This window comes from Euprymna scolopes, chromosome 19 (assembly GCF_053919585.1).
Source record: "Euprymna scolopes isolate OS-2025 chromosome 19, ASM5391958v1, whole genome shotgun sequence".
In the NCBI taxonomy this organism is placed as follows: Eukaryota; Metazoa; Mollusca; class Cephalopoda; order Sepiida; family Sepiolidae; genus Euprymna; species Euprymna scolopes.
In genome coordinates, this window is record NC_136500.1 from 82628631 (window position 1) to 82655900 (window position 27270).

General features: G+C 34.5%; 1 protein-coding gene across 4 annotated transcripts in view; it reads left to right on the top strand.

The window, feature by feature from the left end:
* The window catches only part of LOC145239792 (uncharacterized), a 364141-nt gene that overhangs the window by 155702 nt on the left and 181169 nt on the right, over positions 1-27270 (top strand). For all 4 annotated transcript variants that reach the window (XM_080103293.1, XM_080103291.1, XM_080103294.1 and 1 more), the window contains exons 15-20: positions 1018-1176; positions 2959-3166; positions 7302-7411; positions 8718-8883; positions 14195-15991; positions 23094-23188. In XM_080103293.1, the coding sequence (XP_079959419.1) occupies positions 1018-1176; positions 2959-3166; positions 7302-7411; positions 8718-8883; positions 14195-15991; positions 23094-23188 (2535 nt within the window). The remainder of the gene's footprint in view (positions 1-1017; positions 1177-2958; positions 3167-7301; positions 7412-8717; positions 8884-14194; positions 15992-23093; positions 23189-27270) is intronic.

Sequence of the window (27270 nt, forward strand, 5' to 3'; positions counted from 1 at the left end):
TCCCTACGCAATAACTCTGTCAATTTTTAGTCTACAGACTCGAAATTTGATATACAGGGTACTGAGATTTGGAAAAATCGATGTGATCGGGTTTCGGCCAGAAATTTGGCTGTTAAGGGGTCAAAGTTCAACGATTTGACCTTTGAGAACTCTACCAAACTCCTCCGCCGATTTTGGGTCCAAACACTTGACATTTTAGATATTGGTTCCTTGGACATGGATCTAACTTAATAACTTGATTTGAGCCCAAAATTTTAAGGGGTCATAATAGGGGTAAAAGTTTTAAAAATTACGTTTTTTTTGGGGGGGAAGGGGGTTTCAACCACCCGGGCAACGCCGGGCACCCATGCTAGTATTTAAATAAATGTAAAACATTATTTTTTATCTATATAAATAAAAAAGTAGATGTATGTATGTATGTATGTATGTATGTATGTATCGGTGTGAAAATATTTAACTGTTAAACTCTTAAACTACTGGTCATATAACACTGAAACTAACAGGAACTAGTAATCACACACCAAGGATGGTTTATAATGAATAAAATCTTTGTTCGGATAGATGAATAACGTATATAGAAATGTCGGCAAGTTGAAATGCAAAATGTTCATTTCAAGTTTCTATTATTTCTGCGCGTGCGCAGATTCAATAATGGCTTGAAGTGGTTGAATTTTAAATCTTTCTGATCTATCTGTCAATAGCTCAAACGATAGGGAATGTGGCTGGAGCGCTAAATGTTTTGGCTTCGTTTCTAACTTATTACACCTAAGTTATTTTTTTTTTTTTTACTTTTGAAATCATTATTATATATTATGCACAATATAATATTCAATGGAAAATTGGCTCTGTAATAATAAATACGAAATCTGCATGGATTAAAATATATTTAAGTTTATTTTATGACCCGACCAGGCCGTGCGCTTCCCGCTAGTAATAAATATATTTGCTTCCTTGTTTAAAAAAAGCATTTTTTGAAAATAATTTCTTTTGTTGAAGTTGCGAATGTTCTTTATTTAGATTACTGTGAACCAAATCCTTGCCAACATGGTGGTACCTGTATCCAATCAGAATGGCCCAATCAAAAATGGATGGTCTCTTGTCGTTGTCCTCCCGGTTATGAAGGGAAAAACTGCCAATACAAATCGACTGATGTCTGTTCTTTACCTCTACAAACAGGTAAGATGTGTTCGCTTTCATGCATGGTGCCAATGACAACACCGGTTGAATTGCTTCCCTATGGCGCACCCTTTCTTGTCTTGACAAGAGTACAGAACTGACTTCACAATCTAGTGGACGCTGAATCGATGTTGCTAGCCTCTCTCCACCGTATCATTATGCTCATAGTAAGTGATCGACTGAGCTCTAATCACTGGTCCTTCTCCTGTAAAACAATCACAGCAAGAACTCGTCTGCCTGCAACCACAGTAAAGAACTTTCCTTTCTCTCGCTTTCTCTCTGTACTAAAAAAAAACAAACAGCGTTAACACAGGCAATATTTATGCCCTAGAACATCTTATAAGTGAAACAAGATACCACAAGTTTGTTTCTCAACAGACTATAGCATGGTCGTCTTCAAGTCTAATGTAAACAAATGCTTGTCAAGCTGTTCTCTTTGAAAATCAAATCCTCTTAAGTAATTCCCTGCCTATTCTGCCCTTTGTTTTCAATTCTCTGATGACGATGTCCAACGTCCTACTAGTAATCCTTTTAACATTTATCCTTGAGTGGACCCCCCTCCCTGCGCCTATTTAAAAAGAAAAAAAAGAAGATAAATACAATTGTGAACTGACTGAAATGAATTGCAGGATCAACGTGAACATAGGAGATCGATAATGACTGACTCTTGTATTATTTGCTTGGAAGAAATACCGCCAATTATTATTATTTTTTGTTTGTTAGTTTGTTTGTTCAAAACTTAATTTACCATTCCTGGTACTAATAATAAAATGATAAATATTTATTAATTTTATACTACCAGTAAAACTAAACTCTATAAATCAACAAGTGTATTTTTATATTTAAAAAATATATTCATATATTACATGGTTTTTCTAGTAATTTAAACATTTATTTTAAAAAATGAAATGCAACAACTCTATAGCTAAATGTTTTTTTTTACACAGGAATCACCACTTATCAAGGTCCGGAGGCCACTCGAGGATAAGGGTTAATGGGTATACATTAGTCAATGTGATTATAGCATAGTAAACATAAGTAGTGGGAATTTTGTAAATTGGATTACTTAGGAGGACGGTTCATCCAAGTTACAAAATTCCCACTGTTTACTATGCTAAAATCACAATGACTAATGTATACCTATTAACCCTTATCCTCGAGTGGCCTTTGGGCCTTGATAAGTGGTGACACCCTTGTAAAAAAAAAAAAAAAAAAAAAAACTTGTTTACGTTGAACTTGAAAACAATCAGATTGTAGTCAGCTGGAAAGCAGGCAATTGGAAGAGAGTTCCACAGGCGTGCAGTGAGAAAGAAGCTTTGTTTATGTAATCAACATTTAGGTTTAGACACAGATAAAGAGTGTGGGAAATTATTGATAGTGGTTTTGGCTAGACGAGTGTTTTTCGTGAAAGTTTGGCGAGGGGGGAGGACCATAGATTGAAGCTCAGCTGGCACTTGCCATGAAAATAACAGCAGAGACAGGCTCGCAACGTCTCTTCTGTGTGAAAGAGGTTGCAGGGAAGAGAAAAGGGCATCTCCCACTAAGCTACAAAGTCTATTTTGAACTTTGTCAAGGCAGGATAAGCTGCTTCTAGCAGCTTATCCTGCCCCAGAATTGGTAATTGTATTGGAATCAGTAATTATATCGGAATTGGGAAAAAAATGTTTGAATCGTCCCATCACGAAAAAGAGTGAGACTAGCAACATCACATTTGTGAGAGCGAGGGTGCAGAAAATAAAAAAAAAAGTCTTAATACTCTTTTGACTTTTTTTGTCTCTCCAGGTAATTGCCGACTGAATATTAGCCGATGGCATTTTGACTTCAAACTCTCAAAATGTATCGAGTTTAACTACACCGGTTGTTCTGGAAATGGAAATCTGTTTGATACCCGCAAAGACTGCCAAGATAGATGCCTAATTGGTGCTTGTTGCTATCGAAAACAACGAACGCCGCAATATGTTTATGGTTATGGACCGGATGGGTTCGACAGGTAAGATAGAACATTTTTGTACGTTCGTAGTGATGATTAATTTTACCTGTGACACAATCAGTACAATCCATGTTGAGGATTTTTAATGCTAATTTTTAAGATTACTCGACTTCCCATGATCTGTTGGTTCAGTATGTGTTATATATATTATTAAATATTTGGAAATTGCACGTTACACCTGCTACTACTTTTAAAAAAAAAAAAAAGTATACATGCCTAAAAGTTAAATTTGAAAATTTAAAAAGAAACAAACAATGCTGCATAATTTTTTTTAAAGTGAAACGTCATTTTTTAAATTATTATTTATTTTTTATTTTTTTTTTATTTATTATTTTTATGAGACTTTCAATGGCGTCTACCCTTACCAAAAAAGACTTTTTTATTTTGTCATATTTAAAAAAAAAAGAAGTTTTTTCCTCTTTGCATTTTCACCTCAAACAAGGCACAGTGCTACTTTAATGTAGTACTACCAGGAACATACGTTGCATGGATACTATGTCGGGAGTTGAGCAGCAAGATGTCATTACACTTAAACTTCTGCATGTCAGTACAGTGAGGGAAGCACGAACCCGGAAGGGAATTTCAAAGTCTAGCAGTTCTGGGGAAGAAACTATCAGAGTAGAAGGCTTTCTGGCATCTGGAGATTTCTAATGTGTAGGGGTGAGATTTTGCTGCTTGTCGGGTTTGTCGGAGGTACTTACGTCGAAGGGGGTACAAGGTTTGTCGGAGGTACTTACGTCGAAGGGGGTAGTTCGTTGGAGCATATACCATTAAAATACTTGTAAAAGAGGTAGAGGGATGCAAGGTTTAGTCGATGGGACAGAGGTTGAAGCTTAGATGACAGTTGACAGATTTTGTTGTTGTTGCTATTTTGTGGGGTAGGGGAAGGCTAGAGAAGAAAAAAATGTATGTCCGATATCATTGATGGTTGCATCAAAGTCAGATTCGATAGGTTTGCGTTGGTTAGCGCAATTATTGAGCAGAAGAAGTTAGTCATATTTTTTTAAAGGTTTCATATATTTTCGTATGGTTAAATTTGAAAATTTTAGGAAACCATGCGAGGCTGTATTATTTTTTTTTTCTTAAAGGAAAAAATATTTCAAAATTCTTTGGAGAGTTTTAGCAAAAAGATAATTTAAAGAATGGTTTTACATTTAATAAAAAATGATGCAGCATTACTTGTTTTTTTAAAAATGTTCAAATTTAACCTTACGAAATGATAATAATAATAATACCTCCAGCAGATGTGACTAACTTTTTTTTAAATATATATATGCCTGCAGACGTTTAATAGTATCAGTTTGGTGTAAAAGTTTTTACCGCTTTGTACAAGTAGCATTGTAAGCCATTGAATTTATTTTATGCGTATTGCTATCACTTAAATATGATTAATTTATGTTTTCTTTAAGATTATTAAAGCATCATTCATATTTTTCTGTAATATTCTCACCGAGGTTGACTTGAAAACGACCTTTTAGTCAACAGAAAGGGAGTCTGCTTCCATCATGATAATGCTCGTTCTCATATAGCACAACTGATCAAAGATCTCCTAGGAGAATTTGATTTAAAATCTTGCCCCGTCCTGCATGTTCTTCTGACCTAGCTTCCTCGGATTAGGACTTATTTTGAAGATAATAAAAACCATTTTAGATGGTATTAGTTGAACGCTATGAGCGAAGATTGAGCATGACTTGGTTTCATCAAAACCTAAATAATTTTACAAGTGATGCATTTATAAGCTTGTTGACTGATGGAATCAAGTTATAGAGAACAATAGTCGCTATTGTTATGAATAAAGATTTTCAAAAACAAAGTTTTTCATTTTCAAGATGAAATTTTAATTAGCAAAAACTGTTACACCGATCTAATACATAGATCAGCAATAACCAGTAATTATTTTCAAGCAAACATAAGCATCCAAACTTTTAGTATTATATATCGTGGAACGATAAAATTGTCGCCTTAGAAAAGATGACATGATTCCATTTCCGTTTGATGAAAACAGGTTTTCTTTTTTTTCTAGGAGACCGTCTACTAGTTGGCCAGTTGTGTATAAATCCCAAGAGCAATAGACGCCTTCTATCATGTCTGAAAGTCATACAATATTCAACAAGTGAGATTCGAGATGCGCCACTATACAACTAATGCTCTCTATTGATCCAAGTTATGACAACAGGACAATTGCCAGCACCCTCAAAATGCAAATCAGGATGGTTCAATGCTTAAAAGCACAGTTCAGCAAAGTTTCCGGCCACGGTTATGGTTTTTAGTGTGGTTTCAAGTAAGGGCCACATCATGCCACCTCTCATCTTCAAAGTGAGCTTGAAAGTCAACACCAAAGTGTACCTGGATGTGCTGAAGAGTGTGGTGACCCCTTGATGCAATCAACTTGGCGCTGGCAGACCCTGGGTGTAAGAGCAGGACTCATTGCTGGCCCACAAGTCCAAAGAGACCCAGGCTTGGCTTCAGGAGGAATGCTACGACTTTGTACCCTTCTCTCACTGCCCCCCACCTCCTTCTCCAACCTGAACCTGCTGGACTTCTGCGTTTGGTCATACGTCGAAAATATCACCAACATGACCTCCTACAACACCAATGCCAGCCTGATCGCCGCCATCTGCCAAATATTCGCCGAGCTCCCGCCGGTGCTTGTGGAAAAGGCATGCTCTCAGTTTCGGACCCATATCGAGGCAGTGATTGAAACTGGAAGCGACTACATAGAATAGATGTCAGCTCTACTACATAATCAAGTTATCCGAATTGATTTTTTTCAATAGAAGTTTTAAAATAAACCTGTAGTGTTGTTTTCATTAGAGCGACAAATTTATCGTTCCACCCTGTATTAGACCACTCATTAAAAAAATAAATAAAATATCTTCCTATTATTTCTTTCCTCTTCCGTTTATTTATTTACATCATTCTTTGTGGAGAAAGTAATGTCTTCTTCAGATGTAAGATAGCAACTTATGTTCAATTAACCATATGTAACAGTGCGGACGTGCATATGCAAATACTGAGCTGTGAACGAAATAACGTCATGGTAAAGAAAAGTGCCTATAAAAAGGAGAGAGAGTACATTAGAGAGGTGAATTAGTAAAATTAAGCAACGTTGAGCCTGGTCAGTACTAAAGTGGGTGACCGTTTGGGAATTCCAGGGGCTGTATGTGCTCTCAGCTTAATCTTGGCATTGTTTCCAGCAATCCTAGACTTCTCCTTGCCACTGAACTCAAACAGTGCCAATTCAAGAGAAGTGTGGTTGGTGTCTCACAATTACATGTGCAACTACCCTTACATTGTCTTTCGAGACTGAATGGAGGCTTCCACTACTTCCCTGCTGCCGCATGAACAATTTGAAGCAGGTGTTTTTGTCTGTGACACCATCACTAGGAGATTTCTGTACTGGGCCAATGGATTCTGTCTGTCCTGTTTGGTTTTTCAACAGGGCCTCTCTTTCCTAGATGGATTGCCCTCACTATGGCTGAGCAAATCCATCTACCCCCTGTCCGGGGGCCGAAACAATGAGAAAATAAATGTCGTTGTTACAAAAAAAAAAAAAAAAATAGACCCGATTTATGTTCCTTGCGACATACTCTGCTACAACGTGCTGGGTCTACAAGAGATAAAAATTATCCGCTTGGGAAATGAGACAAGATTTTTCTTAGAGGAAGCAATGTCCTCTTCAGATGCAAAATAACAACTTATGTTCAATGAATCGTTTACAATAGATAATGCTTCAGCATTTAAATAACTCCCAAAAGTGTTGATATGCCTAAAACAAATTAATGAATCAGTTAACTAAAATGAAGGTGACGAAGATGAAAAGACTCCCAGCATGAACTGACATGCCCTGTTCAAATCCTTTTGGATCCATAGGACTATTTTCACTATGGATGTTGGCAAACTTTATGTGATCTCTCTTATGAGTACCTGATTCTAAAACAAACAACAAAAGTAAAAGTGATTGTGTAAATAAATACCAACAACAGAAGAAGCAAGTTCAAATAAATTGACTGTTTTTTTGCAGAAAAAAAAAAGAAAACAACTAAAAGTATTTTTTGTTTATAGGTAGGACGAGGGATCTTTAAGATTCCTCAGTTATTAACATTTGTTTTCTTCTTTCTCTGTTTCTTCTTAGGTATGGCTTTGATGTGAAAGGCTTCAATGAACAACACAAACAGTACAATACAAAGACGGGACTTGAACGAGGGATAAACCGGTTTAAGAAAGATGGATATGATTGGCAAGGTGAGATAAGAAGCTTCATTTTTTTTTATGGAAATCGCTTCAGACAAGGTATGAAGCCACTTGATGTAAGAAGCCAAATAAAATATAACTTCAAGATCAAAAACTAGCCAACAATAAGTGCTAGATGGATAGATTCCGGCCCAGAAAACAGCAATTCTTTCCTCTTTGTTCAGAAACATCTCTCATGGACAGCTGAGCACCTGAACAACCATCAAGGAGGAATTTATTTTTATTTCGGACTTTTATTCTCATCTTTGTTAGTTGTTGTTTTTGATCTTTTATTGGTTTTGTTTATTCACAACGTTTCGGCCAACTATTCCTCTGGCCTTCGTCAGGTGGTAACCGCGACGGATAGGAACTTCAAATCTCCTAACTGCATTCTCAGCCATCACTGCCATCCGTAGTTGTTGTCGTCTCACCACATTTTGGCCAATTAACCTCTGGCACGCTTTGGGTGGGATTGAAACCGCTATCTTCAGACAATGTTCATCTGGAACTGTAGAGATTCACGGGCGCAGTTGATAGAGACGTTGAATCTCTACAGTTCCAGATGAACATTGTCTGAAGATAGCGGTTCAATCCAATAAAAGATCAAAAACAACAACTAACAAAGATGAGAATAATAGTCCGAAATAAAAATAAATTAATATATATAATGCTCATCTCAAAAATAAATTCCAATTAAGGGATAATATATATATATATACACATCAGGAAGACTTGGCTGAGTTTTCAGATCTACAGGTAGTCAGCCATCAACGGTGAAATCACGATTGGTCAGCTCTCTTATTTGACCCTTCTGAGGACAGCCATGCATGGACCACTATGGTTTGAGATGTAATGCTGCCCAAGATGAACAGTGTTTCAACAAAGACAACAAAACCACTTGAGTAGAGAATTGCTTTCTAAATGGACGATATTACATTTGGCCCCAATTGAAATGAATGGCTCCGGTTTTTTTAATGTTAATATTTCAAACAATCCTCTGTCCTTTATCAAAATGTATTTTTCAATAAAGACTGAATGCATATGCAACCCCTATGAAAAATGGATATTTTCACTTTTAATTTTAATATTTTGAACAGTCCTCCGTCCTTTATCAAAAATGTATTTTTCATTAAAGACTGACTAAATATGAAATCCCTATGAATATTTTCACTTGTTAATTATTATGATTTTTAATATTGACATTCCAAATGATCCTCCATTCTTTATCAAAAGAATCTATTTTTTCATGCAAATTGAATGAATAGGAATCTCTTAAGAAAATTTGGCCATTTTTAATTTCATATACATTGTGTTACAGGTTATGATGCCGATGGTTATAACAGTGTTGGATATGATCGATTGGGTTATGATCGAAATGGTTTTGACCCATTTGGATTCAATATTTCTGGTTACAGTAAAGTTGGCGAGTTTGATGGTATAATTGACTACAACGAAGAAGGTTTTGATGAAGAAGGCTACAACAGGTAAATACTTCACATTACCGTCGATATTCAGGAAACTTTTCATGAGTTAGATATGAATTATTAACCAATCAATTCATGCTTCAACCGGACTTGATTCTCGTCTGATTATGATTACAAATTAATGGCCTACGAATCGGCCATCTATAATTTATTTTTTCTTTCGTCAGTTATTCTGGAAAAGGAAAAAACTATCTAAAAATAAACCACAGGACAACATGAATAAATTAACTTAGGCTAGGAAATAGTAGGACTTTAAACTGTCTTGAATATAGCCTTAAAAACATCCAATGGTGAAGTACCAATTTGGGAGCTATGTGGAGTTGCTCCTTATTCTTGCTCCCAGATCCTCTTTAAACCGGATTGGTAATACCTTTTAGGTCATCTGGTGCTACCAGATCAGGCTTTCTGAAGATACTGGCTTCCTGACAAAAAATGGTCCCAACATTGATGTTATTGTAATTGTTTTTCCTTTCCCTTTTCAAAACGTGGAGTTTTGCAAAACTAAAAACAAAAACAATTTTCCTTTACGAAACAATCTAATCAAACACCATGATTAAAAATTTAAAGATATAAAGAATTTGAAGCATAAAAACTTTTACCAAAATGATCTGATATGGCATTGAATAACCCGAAAGGGGTTGATATGCCATAAAAAGGGTTGATATGCCATAAAACAAAATGACCAACCAACCAACCGGAAAAGTCAATCTCTGTAAACTGTTATCATTTTTGAGAATCCCAGTGACCTAAACAGTCACTGGCTGACACAAGTTGGATGCTTGGATGCGGACGAAATTTTGCACTGAAAAGAATCACTCAGCTCACAGAAAAATAGAAGTCACCTGACTTATGACGTCACCTTTCCCTTACAGTGTCCGGATGGAAACTTTTGCTCCCCCAACTTTCTCACAACACATGCAGTGGTACAAGATCTATTTAGCATGAAATCATTTACACTGACGAAAATTCAAGCACTTTTAGTGAAATCTGACACCAAGTGTCACAGATATGATCTTACTCTAATATAATGGAGAAGACGTTAGTTTATGAAGAAGGCCATCTTAATTTAAAACGTTTCATTTTTGAACTATAGTAGTTATTATTTTTTCTTAATCATATCTTATGTACATGTTTTAATCTCTTTATTCTTATATAGTAAAGAATATAATAAAATTATTTGTTTTGCTATCCCTAGTTAGACCATATTAAGCACTGACATGAGCATTCTCATGACAGTTTTCTGAGCCTTATTACTTCTACTACTAGATCACCAAAATTAAGCAATGTTGAGCCTGGTCAGTATTAAAGTGGGTGACCGTTTGGGAATTCCAAGTGCTGTGTGTGCTCTCCGCTTATTTTGGCATTGTTTCCAGCAGTCCTGGACTTCTCTTTGCGACTGGACTCAAGCAGTGCCGATTCAATTACACATGCAACTACCCTTACATTGTCTTTTGAGACTGAACAGAGGCTTCCATTACTTTCATGCTGGCGCACGAACAATTCGAAGCAGATGTTTTTGCTTGTGACACCATCACTAGGAGATTTCTGTATCGAGTGAATGGGTTCTGTCTGTCCGGTTTGGTTTTTCAACAGAGCCTCTCTTTCCTAGATGAATTGTTGAGCAACTCCATCTAATCCCTGTATGGTAACCCTATAGAATATCACGGGAGGGCTAACAAGTCTTACGCCTTGCTTAAGAGTGACCTGGAACTGCACAAGGCAGGAGCATTCATTTCCCTTAGATATTACACATATCTGTTTATCTGAATAGATATAGCACCTAGTTTCCCAAACGGTCACCCATCTGCTATTGGCCAGGCTTAATGTCTTTTAATTTTGGTGATCTAATGAGAACCGCTTTGTGAAAGTGATTATGCTGTACATGTAATAAAATAAAAGCCTAATTATACGTGCATATATATAATGGGGGGGGGAGGGTACACAAACAGACATGCTCGATGATAAGAATGGTATGTCAAAAACAAAAAAAAAACTCACTTTAAAGATAATAGTAAGGGAAAAATCCTCATTCATCTCCCTCCCCCCTCCAAAAACATTTGACATCACATTGGGAAATTCTCAAGCCACCATCTTAGATTTAACCGGCAGAGTGAAGATCAAAGCTTAGATCGCGACTTGATAATCTTCCAACATGGTATATCAGATTTTTTTAGTGGTGGGAAAGGGTCAATTTTTCTCTGATTGTCATCTTTAAAGTGAGGTTCTTTGTTCTTGACTTACCGTTATTAGCTTTCTTAAACAATTTTCTTGTTTTATTTTTGTTTTGGAATATTGTATATATATATATATTTTTAATTATTAATATTTGATCATCTCTGAAGAGCATCCAAATAAACCAAAAACAATATTTTTTCATTATGGGTTGCATGTCATACATAAGGTGAGGGAAAAATATAGGCATTTGCCAAAATGGAAAATATAAAAAAAAAATAAAAATAATGATTACGGACTTATTCTTTTCTTTGGTCATTGGAAATGACACTAACCAATAGATATGTTCTGGAACCAGAAACATTACTTCATTGAGCTTATGATTTTAAACCATTTTGACAGTATTATAAGGGATATATATACATTAAAAATATATTTTTATATAAACTCAGGAATATATATGCATATAACAAAGAAACAGGTGCACACGCTCATTGGCTACAATAAATGTTAGTGTGAATAACTAAGAATCTGATTGGCTGATTAGCAAACCCAGTACCATGGGGGGATATATAAAAACATGAAGAAATATCAATTCCATGCAATAGCCTGACAAATTCTTTCCAGAATGAAACGTGAGAAATCCTGTGTAGCTTAATTGTCATATATATTTTGAAAACTTATATATATATAAAATTTAAAAAATATGCGCTTTCTTTACATCTCTCCCTTTCAATTTGATATTTAAAGTCCTACGTCTCTCCAGTATTTTTCGTTTGTTTTTTGTGCGTTTTTCTTTGTTTTTCTGTTTTTTTACACATGTGCATTATTTTGATTGTTCATACAAAAATGCTTTTTCTATAAATCTTCATGTATTACGGCATTTTGTGACTTTTGTATTTGTTTCCTTTGCTGTTATTTTCCTAACTAAGTATATCTTTCTTATTATGGTTGTAGTTACAATATCATTATTATCATTAAAATTATTTTTACCAATATTTACTTACTCCCTAATTTTGAACTTTGGGGTTCTCTGAGCTCTAATCTCTGGTCCTCCCTTGCCAATTTTTCACGATAAACACCCGTCTAGCTGAAACCACTGTCATTAATTTTCTCCACTCCTTATCTGTGCCTAAATCAAAGCGTAGATTCCATGAGAAAAGCTTCTTTCTTAGAAGTGCACGACTGTGGAACTCTCTTCCGTTTACCTGTTTCCCACCTGACTACAACTTGGATGTCTTCAAGTCCAACATAAACAAATTCCTGATAAACCGCCCCCCTTAAGTAAGACACTTTATCAAATCTCCAATACTAACGATTACTGCGATACTATCCCATTGATTACTGTACACGCAATAACACTTATCCCTGAGTGGCTTCCGGGCCTTGATAAGTGATGACCTCCGTGTAAAAAAAAAATATATATATATATGTATTTTCTCATTATTTATAGCATTTTATTATTAGTAGTATAAGTACAGGGTGGAACGATAAAAGACATGATTCTATTTCTGTTTGATGAAAACCGGTTTTCTTTTTTTTGTTACAGATCATCTACTAGTTGGCCAGTTGTGTACAAATCCCAAGAGTGATAGGAGCCTTTTATCATGTCTGAAAGTGACACAATGTTCAAAGAGAAAGATCAGAGATGCGCTGCTGTACAACTTATGCTCTCTATCAATCCAAGTTATGATAACAGGAATGTTACCAGCACTCTCAAAATCCAAATCCAAATGGTTCAATGCTTGAAGGCACAGCTCAATGCATTGGACGACCCTTTCCGGCCACGGTTATGCTTTGATTTCAAGTGAGGGCCACATCATGCCACTTCACATCTTCGAAGTCGGCTTGAAAGTCAACACCAAAATGTATCTGGATGTGCTGAAGAGTGTGCTGATCCCCTGGTGCAATCAGGTGGCCGCTGGCAGACCCTTAGTGTGGCAGCAGGACTCAGCACCGGCCTACAAGTTCAAAGAGACCCAGGCTTGGCTTCAGAAGGAGTGCTACGACTTTGTACCCTTCTCTCACTGCCCCCCTCCTCCCCCGACCTGAACCCGCTGCACTACTTCATTTGGTCATATATTGAAAACATCACCAACATGACCTCCTACAACACCAGAGCCAGCCTGATCGCAGCCATCTACCAAGTATTTACCGAGCTCCCACCAGCACTTGTGGAAAAGGCAGACTTCGAGTTCTGGACCTGTATTGAGGCGGTGATTGAAGCTGAAGGCAGTTACATTAAATAGATATCAGCTCTACTACATAATCAAGTTACATTTAATTTTATTCAATAAAAGTTTTAAAATAAAGCTGTAGAGATGTTTTCTTTAGGGTGACAAATTTATTGTTTCACCCTGTAGTAGTATTAGTATCATTATTAGTATTAGTAATATCAGTATTAGTATCATTATTAGTATTAGTAATATCAGTATTAGTATCATTATTAGTATTAGTAATATCAGTATTAGTAATATCATTATTAGTATTAGTATCATTATTAGTATTAGTAATATCATTATTAGTATTAGTATCATTATTAGTATTAGTAATAATAGTAATCATAATAGTAGTACAGATTTATATACGTTTTTTTTCTACCTGTAAACGTAACATGCAGCCACAACTGAGATTGAACTCACAACAGAAGTTTGTAGTGTAATTCAAATCTTGTCCGTAGCTGAATACTTGATACTTTGCTAGAACTATCAAAGGTATTTTTTATTGTGACACTATCACTAGATGGGTTGCCAACCACGGCTTAAGAGAGGCCCACCTATCCTTGAGAGAAGGATAGACCGCGCCAGTTTTCCAACCTGGTATTTTACCTCACTGTACATACAGTGCCTCGCCTTCCCAAATGGTCACCCATCTAGTATTGGCCAGGCTCGATGTTGCTTTACTTCTATTTATGATCTTTTTGACAAAAGGTGCCGAGGAGACATATTGAGATTAATGAGTAAATTTTTTTTAAATTCCTAATTCTCTTAGAAATGTTTGTCATTGATTTTGGAATTCTTAGAAATAATGTTATACGTTTACTTGTCTCAACTTCTATAAACCTGTATATTTAAAACATATGATACATGAATATTTTTTTTTCTTCTTTATATATATAATATTTTCACTTGTTTACTAGGGCAGGTTACAACTGTGAAGGCGTCAATCGAGAAGGATTGGATTATTATGGCCGGCATGCTGGCTTCAAATACAGTTGTCAGCAGACGACATTGTCCCAGTGTGAGCGGCTTGAAATTGAAGAAGACGTACAGGTGATCCGTTTCTCTCCTGGAGAAACCTGCGAAGATTCTCCCTGCAACTCAGGATGCGGTTGCTGGTTCAGTAATAAGCTTTACAAAATCAACCAGAAGTTCAATGTTGGCTGCGAAGAATTCCGTTGTCAGCTGGGTGGAGTTCCAGCACGAGGTATTTGCCAAAAATTTGTCCAACGCAAAGAAATAAGAGACCTGACCACTGAAGAACTGGAGCGATATCATAATGTTATCAGGAAATTACAGGAACAAACGGTTCCAGGTAAACCATCAGTTTGGTTTCAGTTTGCTCAGATGTATTCACGCCATTTACCTCAAGCTTTGGGTAGTCCCTTGTTTTTGCCTTGGCATCGGTATTTCTTGTTTATGGTTGAAAAGGCTATGCAAGATATCGAATGTGATGTGACCATACCATATTATGATTGGACAGTGGATTCCGGATCAATGGAGAAATCTGTAGTTTGGTCAAATAGCTTCTTTGGGGGAAATGGTGACAAATTAACTGAATGTGTCCGATATCATCCTTTCAAAGAATTTTATCCACCATTCTGGTTTCCTTGTCTTCGAAGACGGTTTAATACCTCTGTTAATCTTCCTGATGCTGTCCATACTTATTTGGCTATCCAAGAGACCATTTTTGCAGATTTTTCATCCTACATGGAAGCCATGTCCCATCTCTTTAGAATGTGGGTTGGAGGTCACATGAATTCGCCCCTTGGCCCTTACGACCCGCTTTTTATTTCCCATGCTGCGTTCATCGACAAACTCTGGAACGAATGGCAGCGAAGACATAAGAAAGGTCTTCTTAAATTCCCTCACGAGTTTCGGTTTATTCCAATGGAACCATTCCGTGCATCGCCGGATGATGTCTTGGATTGCAAGAAGCAGATGTGTGTAAATTATGTGGAGTTAATTTTGGGCTCACCTTGCAACACATCGGAAGTGCATACATTTGCTTCTGACAGATTTGATCGTCATGGTTTTGACAAAGAAGGTTATGATCATGATGGATTTAACGTCCAAGGTCTTAACCGCCAAGGCTATATTGATCAACGCGGCATTTACAATAAATATGGTTTTGACAGAAGTGGGTTCTCCCGTCGTGGTTACGATCCAATGGGATTTGATCGACATCAATTTTATGTTGACTCTTACAATTCTGATGGGTATGATCCGGACGGATTTGATCGGACAGGACGCAACAGATACGGGTTGGATAAAGATGGAAAAACAGCATACAAACCGCATCGGAGCCAGGGAACATCTAAAGAAAAGAATTATTTTGGTCCAGATGGTTACAATCAGCTCGGATTTGACCAAAATGGTTTGGATCGGAAAGGTTTTGACATATTCGGATTTACCAAAGAGGGATACAACCGTTTCGGTTGCAACTATTACTTCAACGGTCCATTCCACCTGGTTATGTTTCAGTCAATTAAGCATAAACTTGAACAGTTGGAGACCATCGATAGTTTGATCAAGATCCCTCGTCTTTGTCCGCGTGTGTCACAGTTACCAAATTGGATGTACAAAACATACTGGCTGAATCGCAAACAGAATATTCCTGAAGTGCTTGCTATTATGGCTCTTAACAGACAACCGAACCCTCAACCCTTTGAGGAAGAATTTGGAAAATTATGGGTTCCGCCAAGTTCCGATGAAAGGTAAGTTTAATCTCATTCTTATTTTTAACTAGTAGGAGTAAACATAACTTTTATCATCTATTTTCCTTCTCACTCCTTCTTTCTGCTTTGTCCAGCCCATTCCTCTCTATAGACATGCACACACATATAAACCAAGTCGGCATAAGGGAAGTAACTCTGTGAAAAAAAAATCAGTTACCGCCCCTTACATAACATTATCAATTGTGCTTACTTCTTCATAACATTAAATAATATAAATAGTCATTTGCCCTCCACCCTCACCCCAAAGAATGAATCATTTTGTTTTGGAATTCTAGATATTGTTTTTCCAAGGTTATACCGATTCAAAACGAAAAAAACCCTGACTTAATAACAGGGTTATGGAATCAGAGGGAGTTGGAGGTTTTAGCTGGAGTCGGAGTCGAATTTCTAAGAGTACTAGGAGTTGGAGTCGGAATTTTTTTTTATCCGACTTTGACTCCTTAAGTCCAATAAATTCATTTTTTTTTTTTTTTTTTTTTTTTTGCATGATTTTCCTGTTTGGTTTTACCAGTTGCACAATTAAGCGGTTTTTGTATGGTTTTGATTTCATTTTTGGAAATATTATTTTACATTGTACTTCATCAAAATATTTCGGTCTATTGGATTACTGCAAATCCTGTCTGGACAGCTGTTTTCGTTTTATTTGTGACGTCATGCAGGATCAATGAAAATCCTGTTATTGAGTGGGATCACTGTGGATTACATCGAATAACAATCGGATTGTAAAGTTATCCAGTTCCTGAATCAAATAGAATGTGGCAATTGGATGAATCTGGGATCGATCTGGAATTACAATACTATCAATAAGAAGCAACCCATGCTACTATATACCCTTTTATAGTTTTTTCCTGTTTTTCCTTTGATCCTCTTTCCATAAAAGTATAAAAGTAATATATCTTTGAAAAAAATTCTTCTCTGTATAATATCTCTTTACTCCCTTCTGATAAGAAGCGTTTGGCTTCGAAATCCCTAAATATTGTATTCCCTTTTGAACTGATAGCATAATAAAATTTCATTGTAAATTTTTTACCCCTTTGTTATTTTAACTTATTCTATAAAGCTGGTTAAGTGTATATGTGAGTATTTTTATCATACAAGTGAATGCTAAGTGTAAAAAATTATATACATGAAAAGTATTTATAAAATGCTTTCTAAATAGGTGTGGGAGGCTGGTATAGGGATCTGGGGAATAGATTTCCACATAGGGGTTAAGGAGTCGGGAGTCGAAGATATCGAAGGAGTCGGAGTCAGTATCCGGACTTTTACCCATCCGACTCTTCAACCCTGCTTTGTAAGGGTGTCTTGACTATTTTTTTTAAGTATAAACATACACACAGACATATGTTCTTTTTTTTATAGATTTATTAACTAATTTAAGCATGTTTACCGTGGGTGTCTTCATCTAACGATTGCCAAACAGCTGAATCAGCTTAGGTTGGGCCGTCTTCGCCAGAAACAAAACTGATCTACTTTTAAATGCATACCATACAAAATCAAGGTGAAAATCTTTAATGCATATGTCCTTCCTGTAGTTTTCTATAGGTAACTGAGGGGGGGGGGGTGTCCCGCCATAAAATATGCTTAAATATTATATTTTAATTTGTCCAAATTTCGTATATGTTATTATAGAGTCGTGATTTCAAAGTAAAAAAAAAAGTATTTGGATGCTGTGAGCTAGAATCGAAACCGAAAGCAAAACTGTAGCATTCAAAGTTGGTGACGTTACCACCATAGCAACGTGACACGCATATGAACTGATTAAAAATTAAAAATAAACTAAGATGAATGTACAAAATGTATAACGATTTTTTTAATTTTGATCCCTTAAAAACTATTTAAAAAAATAAAAATAAAATCCAATCATTTGAGGCCCCTAGCGCTGCTCTGCAACTTTTAGTTTCGGAAGAGATAGAGGTTGAAGATATGGAGACAGACAGATATATAGATTTTTATATATTAGATTTGTAGCTCTTATTTACTGGAACCAATCTTGTGAAGTACTCAAAAGAAATTGGTCTATCTATTAACACCCCCAAAACTAAATGTATAGCCACTGATAGAAAACAAACTCATCTTCACATCAACAGCCAATAAATCGAACAAATTTAAGAGTCTGTTTACCTTAGAAACAAGCTGTCTTCATCTAACAATGGGAAAACAGCTGTAAATCACAGGATCAGCTTAGGCTGGGACGCCTTCACAAGAAACAAAACTGTCCTACTTCAAAATTCATATTGTACAAAAAGTAAAAATCTATGATGCATATATCCTTCCTAAACCAATTCTGTGATTTACAGCCGTTCGTCAGTCGCTAGATAAATAAATAAAGACAGCTTGTGCTGAAGGCAAACAAGCTATCAAACTTGTTTGATTTGTTGATGTTGACCATACATTTAGTTTTGGTTATGTTAACAGAAAAACCAACTTATAGGTATTTCACAAGATTAACCGGAAATAACTGCAAATCAGAGCTGGAGTTATTCATTGCAGCTACGTCATTCGTATAGCTTAGATTGGACAAAAGATGGCCACCAATTCAAAAACCAGACTTACATTGTTCTGTTTTCCAAATAACTAATGCCATAACGATGCAGAATGGAAGTATTGAAAGGACTACCCTGCTTTAAACCCTTAAGGATTCTGATTGGACGTGATGTCCTTCCTGTAGTTCTGATACAGTCTTAGATGTGTCAACTGGACTGTAAAATTGCGTGCACTTCATTACTAATCACAAACTATTTAATCGCAGAGTTACAAAAACTCACTGGCATCCCATTAATATCATATGTCATCAAATCTAAAGTCTTGAAAAAGTTTAATAAAATATAATCATTTACAAGTTTTACTGATGATGTACAGCTATTAGATGTAAATGTATAAAAATAGTGTAAAAGGGAAAATTTCCATATAAGGTAAGAATAATTATGAAAAAGAAATTTCCCATTTGAAGATAAGTTAGAGGTTAGTTTATAGGACATTTAGAGGTGGGCTGTAGGGCATTTGCCCTTAAAGTCGCACATTACTCTTTCAAGAAGTGGGGGATCACTTTTCTATATTAATTTAACGTAAAATGAGCACTCGCATCTTGGCTATAATGTCGATGTTCATTTTATGTTAAATTAATATAGAAGTTGTGTATGTAGCTGAGAAGCAAGATCAATTTTCTCTCTTGAGTGTTTGCTGTTAAAGCGAACATGCGTCTACTTTTGAGGCTCTTCTACCCTCCCCCAGGGGTTGGCCAGGAAGATGCAGTTCATCTAGATGTGAATTGCTTTAAAAAGTAAATCTAATCCCAGAGCAAATAATAAGAATTATTTATTCTTTTCAATTGCTTCCACTATTCCAATCACAGCAAGAAATAAAAAAAGAAGAGGAAAAAAGCAATATTCCTTTTTAATCACTACTACCGAGAGACGTCACTATCAACTTAGTCAATTATTTTTTGTCAATGAGTCTCCGATGTTTTCTGCCAATATTATTTATGGGCCATCTGGTACAGATCAAATAATTATGTTATAGTAATAAATTTTCCAATGAGTTGATGGGGACACAACCTCTAGGTGATTGTATACTAAGATGAAAGAGTGCTTCACCTGCTCTTTGGGTTAAAAAGAAAAAAAAAATTTCCATAAAAAACACAGAATATTCCCTGGTTCTGTGCTGTGTCACACAACATGGAGTTCAACTTCTGTTGGGTATGTATCAAAAGGGAATTCGAATTGTCTGGACAGTGATACATAACTAGCATACTTGTATCAAGCGGAATTTTGAGTCACCCCTAGTTTGATGGTTGGTTGGTTGGTTGGTTGTTTTTGTTTTACGGCATGTCAACCCTTTTCAGGTTATTTAATGCCGAATCCAAAGATTTTCAAGAAAATTTTTTTAATAGAATATATTTGTTATTTTCAAGTCGGTTTCTATTTAACCTATAGTTGGGACCCTAACAGGTACTACCACTCCGGGTCAGAGTGGACCTGGTAGCAATGGCAATTAAAGGGTGGCTCCACACTCCCCAAAGCCCGCAAACTGAGGCCTCACCACTGGATATAGTTTAAGGTCATATCCAGGACGCCCTAGTTTGAGAAGTATTGCCTAGAAGCTAATATTTAGTAACATGAAGCAATGCTCAAGCCTTTTGTTTGGAATATCATTTTCTTAAACCCATCTAACACATGTTAGTAAATTAAACGAAATTTAAATTGATGATAATAATGAGGATAATGTCTCATGACTTTAAAGAATTGTGAAGAATTGTTATTCGTATTAGATTAAGCATGGTAAATAATGGCCTCATTATTCTGAGAAAACATCCGAATGTTTGCTTTGCTGGATGCTGCCATCTTGTTGAATTCGAATTAGGTGTTTTAAACCGTTCGAAGTTATCTTAATCCGATATTCTCTTAATCTGCTAAACATATGTTAACAGCCTATGAAATTTTCCGGAACTTGTGAAGGGATAGTTCCGTATTTTAAGCATTGTAGCCGAAAGAAACTAATGTTAAATGTATTGGAATAAAAAGTAAACACAGACGGCCCTGGTGTGAAAACATTTGGTAAATGTATAAATGTTCCCGATCTCGTTGAGGAGAGGAAGCGGAGAAAATAATGAGTAAATATCGTGCTACCACTTGTAAAAAGGAGATGTTTTTGGAAAGTGACTTTCCTAGGAAGTATTATAAGAATTTATGATAACTACTGAAAGCGACTGATAATATTGACAAAATTTACATCAGATATTGACTACCTGTGTGACCATATTGAATTTATATGTGGTGTCTAGCTGCTTTTTTTGTTTGTTTTTTTAGACAGTCTTTTGGAGATGCTTTGATGTATTTATCATAAAACTTTAAGGAAACAAATGTACGAGAAAGAAAAATGGGACATAAGTCGTATTACACAGATTGAAAGAATGACATTTGATTGGATAGCGAAATATTGACGTCATTTTATAAATAAAATGGAACATTGAAATTGACAATATTAGAAAACAGATTTTTTTTTTATTGAATGAATGATGTTTATTAATGCAGGAATTTTTTAAACAATGATTTTTAGCGCATAATTTTATAAATAAAATGACAAACTTAAAAATAATTAGAAATGATAAAAAGAAACGATATTGAAGTTGACAATATTAGAAAACAGATTTTTTTTTGTACATCACAGGAAACGTGGACTCTGCGTAAACATATTTTTTTTTATGGATGCTGCCTGAAAGCGCATGCACAAAAGGTTTTCATTGGTTTATAAATAAATAAATACACGCATGATTAAAAAAAGAGGTCTATGAGATATATACGAAGAAAGTGAAAAAACTGTTAGCGCATTTCAGGGGCATTTTCGATATTTTGGAGATCTAATTAATTTTTTTTTAATTTTTAAACTAAAGTAAAATGATTCACTATAAATAGGCGATTTTTTTTTTTTTTTTTTTTTTTTACACAGTGATCACCACTTATCAAGGCCCGGAAGCCACTCAGGGATAAGGGTTAAATTGCGATTGAATTGCGTTACTTAAATATGACTAACTTTTAAAAAATTATTTCACAATATTATTTTTTATACTAATAATTATTAAATACTTAGTAATTAAATTCTTTTGCAATAATTTCAATTGCTAAATTCTATCCATATTTTATAGGAATAACCGGAGAGCTAATTAACTTTTTTAAATTTAAAATAAAAGTAAAATAGTTCACTGTAAATAGGCGATCGAATTGTTACTTAAATGACTGTAACTCTTTAAAAATTCTTTTACATTAATTATTTTTACACTATTATTAAATACTTATTAAATTATTTTACAATAATTTCAATTTTTAAATTCTATCTTAACTAAAAAAGTTTTTTAAATTCTTTTACAATATTATTTTTTATACTATTAATTATTAAATACTTAGTTATTAAATTTTTTTACAATAATTTCAATTTTTAAATTTTATCAATATTTCATAGTAATGACGTTAATATTTCGCTATCCAATCAAATAGCATTCTTTCAACCGGTATAATACGACTTATGTCCCATTTTTCCTCCTCGTACATTTGTTTCCTTAAAGTGCAAGAGGGCCCAAATTTGTAGATTTATTAATAGTTCAAACTGAAACGTGGCATACCAACTGAACTTGGATTTGACATTTGTTTATTTGGATCCTTCGGACTACTGTTTTCATCTTGAGTCTTATTCAAACAACGTTTCAGTTGGTGTAACCTCTGACCTTCAGGTGTATATTGTCGAACTTGGAGAATCTTCACAGAATTTTAAACAGAATTCTTCATTCAACCAACGGGGGTAGGATGCTCTCGCATTGTCAGTCATGATTGGGTAGAAATCTCTAGTGTGAATTTTAGGAACCATAAACCTATATCTGTTCCATATGGCTGATGGAGCGAGAGTGTGCTGTCCTCATTGGTCGGTTGAAGGATTCCATTTGAAATTCTGTGAAGATTCCCGAGTTAAACAGAAAGATTCCCGGGTTTGACGATATACATGTGAAGAAGGTTGGAGGTTACATCGACAGAAACATTGTGCAAATAACACTAAAGATAAGAACAGTAGTCGAAAGGATCCAGATAATACAAACAATAATTACTCATATTAAAAACATCCAGAACTGTAATATCTAAAAATGTTAATTAACTCGAAACATACTGATATAGAATAGTGTGGTATTGCTGTTAGTGCAATATTTTTTCAGTTTTCATTGGATATGAGCTGATGTGTAATGGAAGTTACTTCATGGGAGGAAGTACATTGTAAAGACCTGACGTCGCCCAGAATTAAATGAGATAGTGAAATATATACTAGCAGACAACCTGACGTTGCTCGGGATTTATTAAGATAGATAGAAATATATACTAGCAGAATAACTGAATTGCAATTGTGTCTAATTATTATACTTTTTTAGATAAACAAAACAATCATATGTATCCTCCGAATGCAAATATTTAGTATTTCTTTAAATCATATAAAGCGATTAGCTGTTCGTTGTTTTTAATGCTGTTTGCTTCTTTTTTTTTTTTTTTTTTTTTTTTCATAAAATGTATGCATGACTTTAATTTTTCATATTTTTAATTTCTAGATTTTGTTTGGAATCAAACTTCTTTTCAAAATGTCCGTTGGGAGAACCTCCAGTTCATTGCTCACATGATCTCTGTCTTGGTACAACTTGCCCAGGTAAAAAAAAAAGTCTTAATAAATATTTCAGAAATTATCATCAATTATTAAACTCAATTCTACATCAAAATGTATAATGAATTCAAAATGGAAATCAAAAGCATATATGACCACCATAGTGGCTAAGAAGTGTATATATATATATATATATATATATATATATATATATATATATATATATATATATATATATATATATATATATATACTTGAACATGATAGGCGGAAATCTCTCAAGTGCTGTTTCAACAAAAATCTCATCAGGAGAAAATCGATAGCATACAATGAAAAATAATATTATTGATCAAAATAAAGAGCATTGGGGGAATTTGAAAGTTCTCAAAATGATTAAAATAAACAATTTAATTAGATATACTATTATGATGGCATTGCGTGGGAGAAAAAAAAGATGGGTGGGGGATCAAGGTTGCCCAAAGAGATTTAACGCTTTTATCGACTACTTCTTGCCGGCTCAAAGGTTTTCGATTCCAAAATTTTTAAATGAAGAGCTTTTGAGAGATATCTGCCTATCATGTTTAAATGTTTTCATAAATTTTGTACCTCTAAACACACACACACACACACACACACACACACACACACACACACACACATATATATATATATATATATATATATATATATATATATACATATATAACAGTATAGCTACATTCCAAGTTCCAAATATTTATTTTTCTTTCCAAACAATTCTTTCTGCATGTCAAAATTTCAGCATGTTTTACAGATCTGTTTTGTTAAGTGGAAACAATCAATTATTATGTCAATATCGAATTTTTTATGCATATACTCTTAAGAAAAATAGAAAATTTTTTGCTTAGAAAGAAATATGCATGACAATATAACGTCGGAAAAAAGGAATTCCATATAGGATCCAGCATCGCATATTTATTTAAGTAGTCATTTTCTGATATAAAAAATAATTTATATATTATTGGTCTGCAAGGAAACAGGGGAGACAACCAAGCAAAAAGTACGAATCAAAATTCATTTAAAAACAGCAAAACTAAATGAATGCTAATTTGAGCATATTTTATTGGTTTGAAAATATAGGTTCTTTTTAACCAATTGTCAAAATTTTAACCATAAAATAGTATTATAATCTTCTAAAAGGTTGTAAATTTTCGTCCTATAGAACCAAAGATATGAGCATTTCAATATTTAATTTGGTGACGAGTGTAGATATATCCATATATAGATATATCACTTTGTGGGCAATTTTATAAGTTCGAAATCTCGGCAACTACTGATCAGAATTTAATAAATGAAGGCTTGTTGACCTGAATAGTGGGCTATGTGACATTTGCCCTTGAAGTCGCACATTACTATTTCAAGAAGTTGGGGATCACTTTTATATATTAATTTAATGTAAAATGAGCAGTCACTTATGGCTATCTTGGCTATAAAGTGATGTTCATTTTACGTTAAATTAATATAGAAAAATGATCCTCCACTTTATAATTTCTTCATATCTTGAAAACTACTTATTTCCTGGGATTTTTACTGTTATTTTCGTTTTTAGCACCCTCGAAAACCTACAATAGTGGTAATTTTAAAGGATTTTTTGTGGGTGGAAAGATATTGCACCTTTACTAATACTTCAATCATAGTCATTTGTTTTCCTAGTTTTGCATATGAATTACAAAATATCTGATATTTCACCAAAACCTCTGACGTTGATGGAGAGGAGACTAAAACTTGCTGCTATGATTTCAAATGATCTGAAATAACAGCAAAGGGACACAATTCCAAATATTTCTCATATGTTATATCACCCCTCTTTGGTTTTCAAGTATAAAGTAAATTTTACAGTGTATAAGGCTCATTTGATTCTAGAGATATTCATAATCCTTTCCTATTTCCAAAAGAGGGGAGATATAACATATGAGAAATATTTGGAATCAAGTCTCCCTTTGCTGTTATTTCAGATCATTTGAAACCATAGCAGCAAGTTATAGTCTCCTCTCCATCAAGGCCAGACGTTTTGGGAATATATATATATATATATATATATATATATATATATATATATATATATATATATATATATATATATATATAGAGAGAGAGAGAGAGAGAGAGAGAGAGAGAGAGAGAGGGTATGAAATTATCAATCAAGTTTTCATAGGAGGAAGCATAACAAAATTATATGATTTTGTTATGTTTTCTCCTATGAAAACTTGATTGATAATTTCACACCTTTCTATTTAAATAGCTCTAGGTAATTACACCTATTGAGCTTATCATAGCTGCAATACTCAGAGCACAGCACTTTTAAATATATTTTACTGAGACTTTACTCATTTAGACTCTGTCTATTACACTCTATAATAAATATATATATAAAATTTAATATCCATGAGGATATATTTAATTTCACTTGTCAGTATCGATGACGTAACAGTATTACCAGTCAGATCAAACGAACCTCGAATCCAACTACCATCAACGTAAACTTCCTACCATAAGGATGCTGTGATGATCATGCTTTGAAACGTGAGAGAAATATGTCTTGTATTTTAAATATAAACATAGGAATGAGATTCAGACAGTGTATTAATCTCCTCCTTGGAATTTGGCTAAAATTGAATTTTAAAATTTAATCTTTCTCAACTTACCTGAGCTGAATAATTATATATGTTAGTATTTATTAAGAATGAAGGAAATTCAGAAAACTGGAATAATGACAGAGTAGATGAAGAAAAACAAATAATCATTCATTATTTCGGTGTTCAGCATTGCTTTCAGAATTAATAATAATACCCATATACTTATTATCATTAATGATTCAAGCAAACTACTATGTACTTTTCTATATATACTAGCGAAGGGGCGCCCGGCGTTGTCCGGTAGTAAAAAAAAAAGAAAAAATTGTGACAGCGGAAGGAGGGTGGAATATTGTGGCAACAGAGGCGGAAGGGGAGCGACATTCCCCGGTCGTAAACAAACAAAATAGAAAAAAACGGACTTGGGTACCATCAGTCAGAAATGAAACAGAAAGCAAAATTTCATAAGCAAAAAAAAAAAAAAAAAATTTTAAATGACGTGTGCCGGGAGCAAACTCGCACTACCAAAATTAGTAACCAAACACTTTCATCGATGTGTCCACGCTATAAAGTTGCAAATTTAGCTATTTAAAACAAAAGAACGTATCAACAATTCACGCATGCATTGAAAGCAAGGTTTTTGATCTGACCCTCTCCTTCAAACAAAACGATATTTTTACAGGAAATAATGGTAGATATTTTTTGTCCAAGCGATTGCTCTTTCTAACGATAGCTCGTTGGTGCCTGTACTATGCGGATGACAAAAGTTTTTAGCAGGCATACAAACACACAAGCACAGACATTTACCCTTTATATAATAGAAGATATATATTATCAAACCCCTTTAAGACTACTTAAGGATGAACAATGTTTGGGAAATCTATAAATACTAGTGGAGGTACCCGGCATTGCCCGGGTGTTTAGAGGTGTGTGTGTGTGTGATCGGGGGGGGATAAATCAAAACAAAAAAATAAGCGAAGTAATCACCCTGTTTAAATATTAAACAAAAATGTTAAAACTTAAAAAAATTGAAGAAAAAAACAACAAAAAAACTAATGTAAGGCAAACGAACAATGCTAAAATTTCTTAAAATCGGAAAAACAAAAACAACAAAAAAAGCGAATGTAATGAAAAAACCAAAAAAAAACGAAAAAAATCTGAAAAATGAAAACAAAAATCTGAAAAATGAAAAAAAAAACATAAAACGTGAAAAATAGCTTAAATAACCCTGTTTAAATATTAAACCTTTAAAAATTGAAAAAAAGAAGACATCTCACACCACAATTCGAACTCACAACCTTTAGATAATGACGCTGCGCTCTAATGAACTGAGCTAAGAGGACATTGACTAAATTAGGTCATTTTTTTTTTTAAATATTTCAACGAATTCATGTTCCGACGTCATATGCACATGCGTAGCGTCATCTTGTCATGAGAGGATGTTTTTTTTTTTTTTTTTGCTACCCCTGCCTGTACAAAAATGGCTAGTTTATTAATGTTTTGGACCAATTTTTC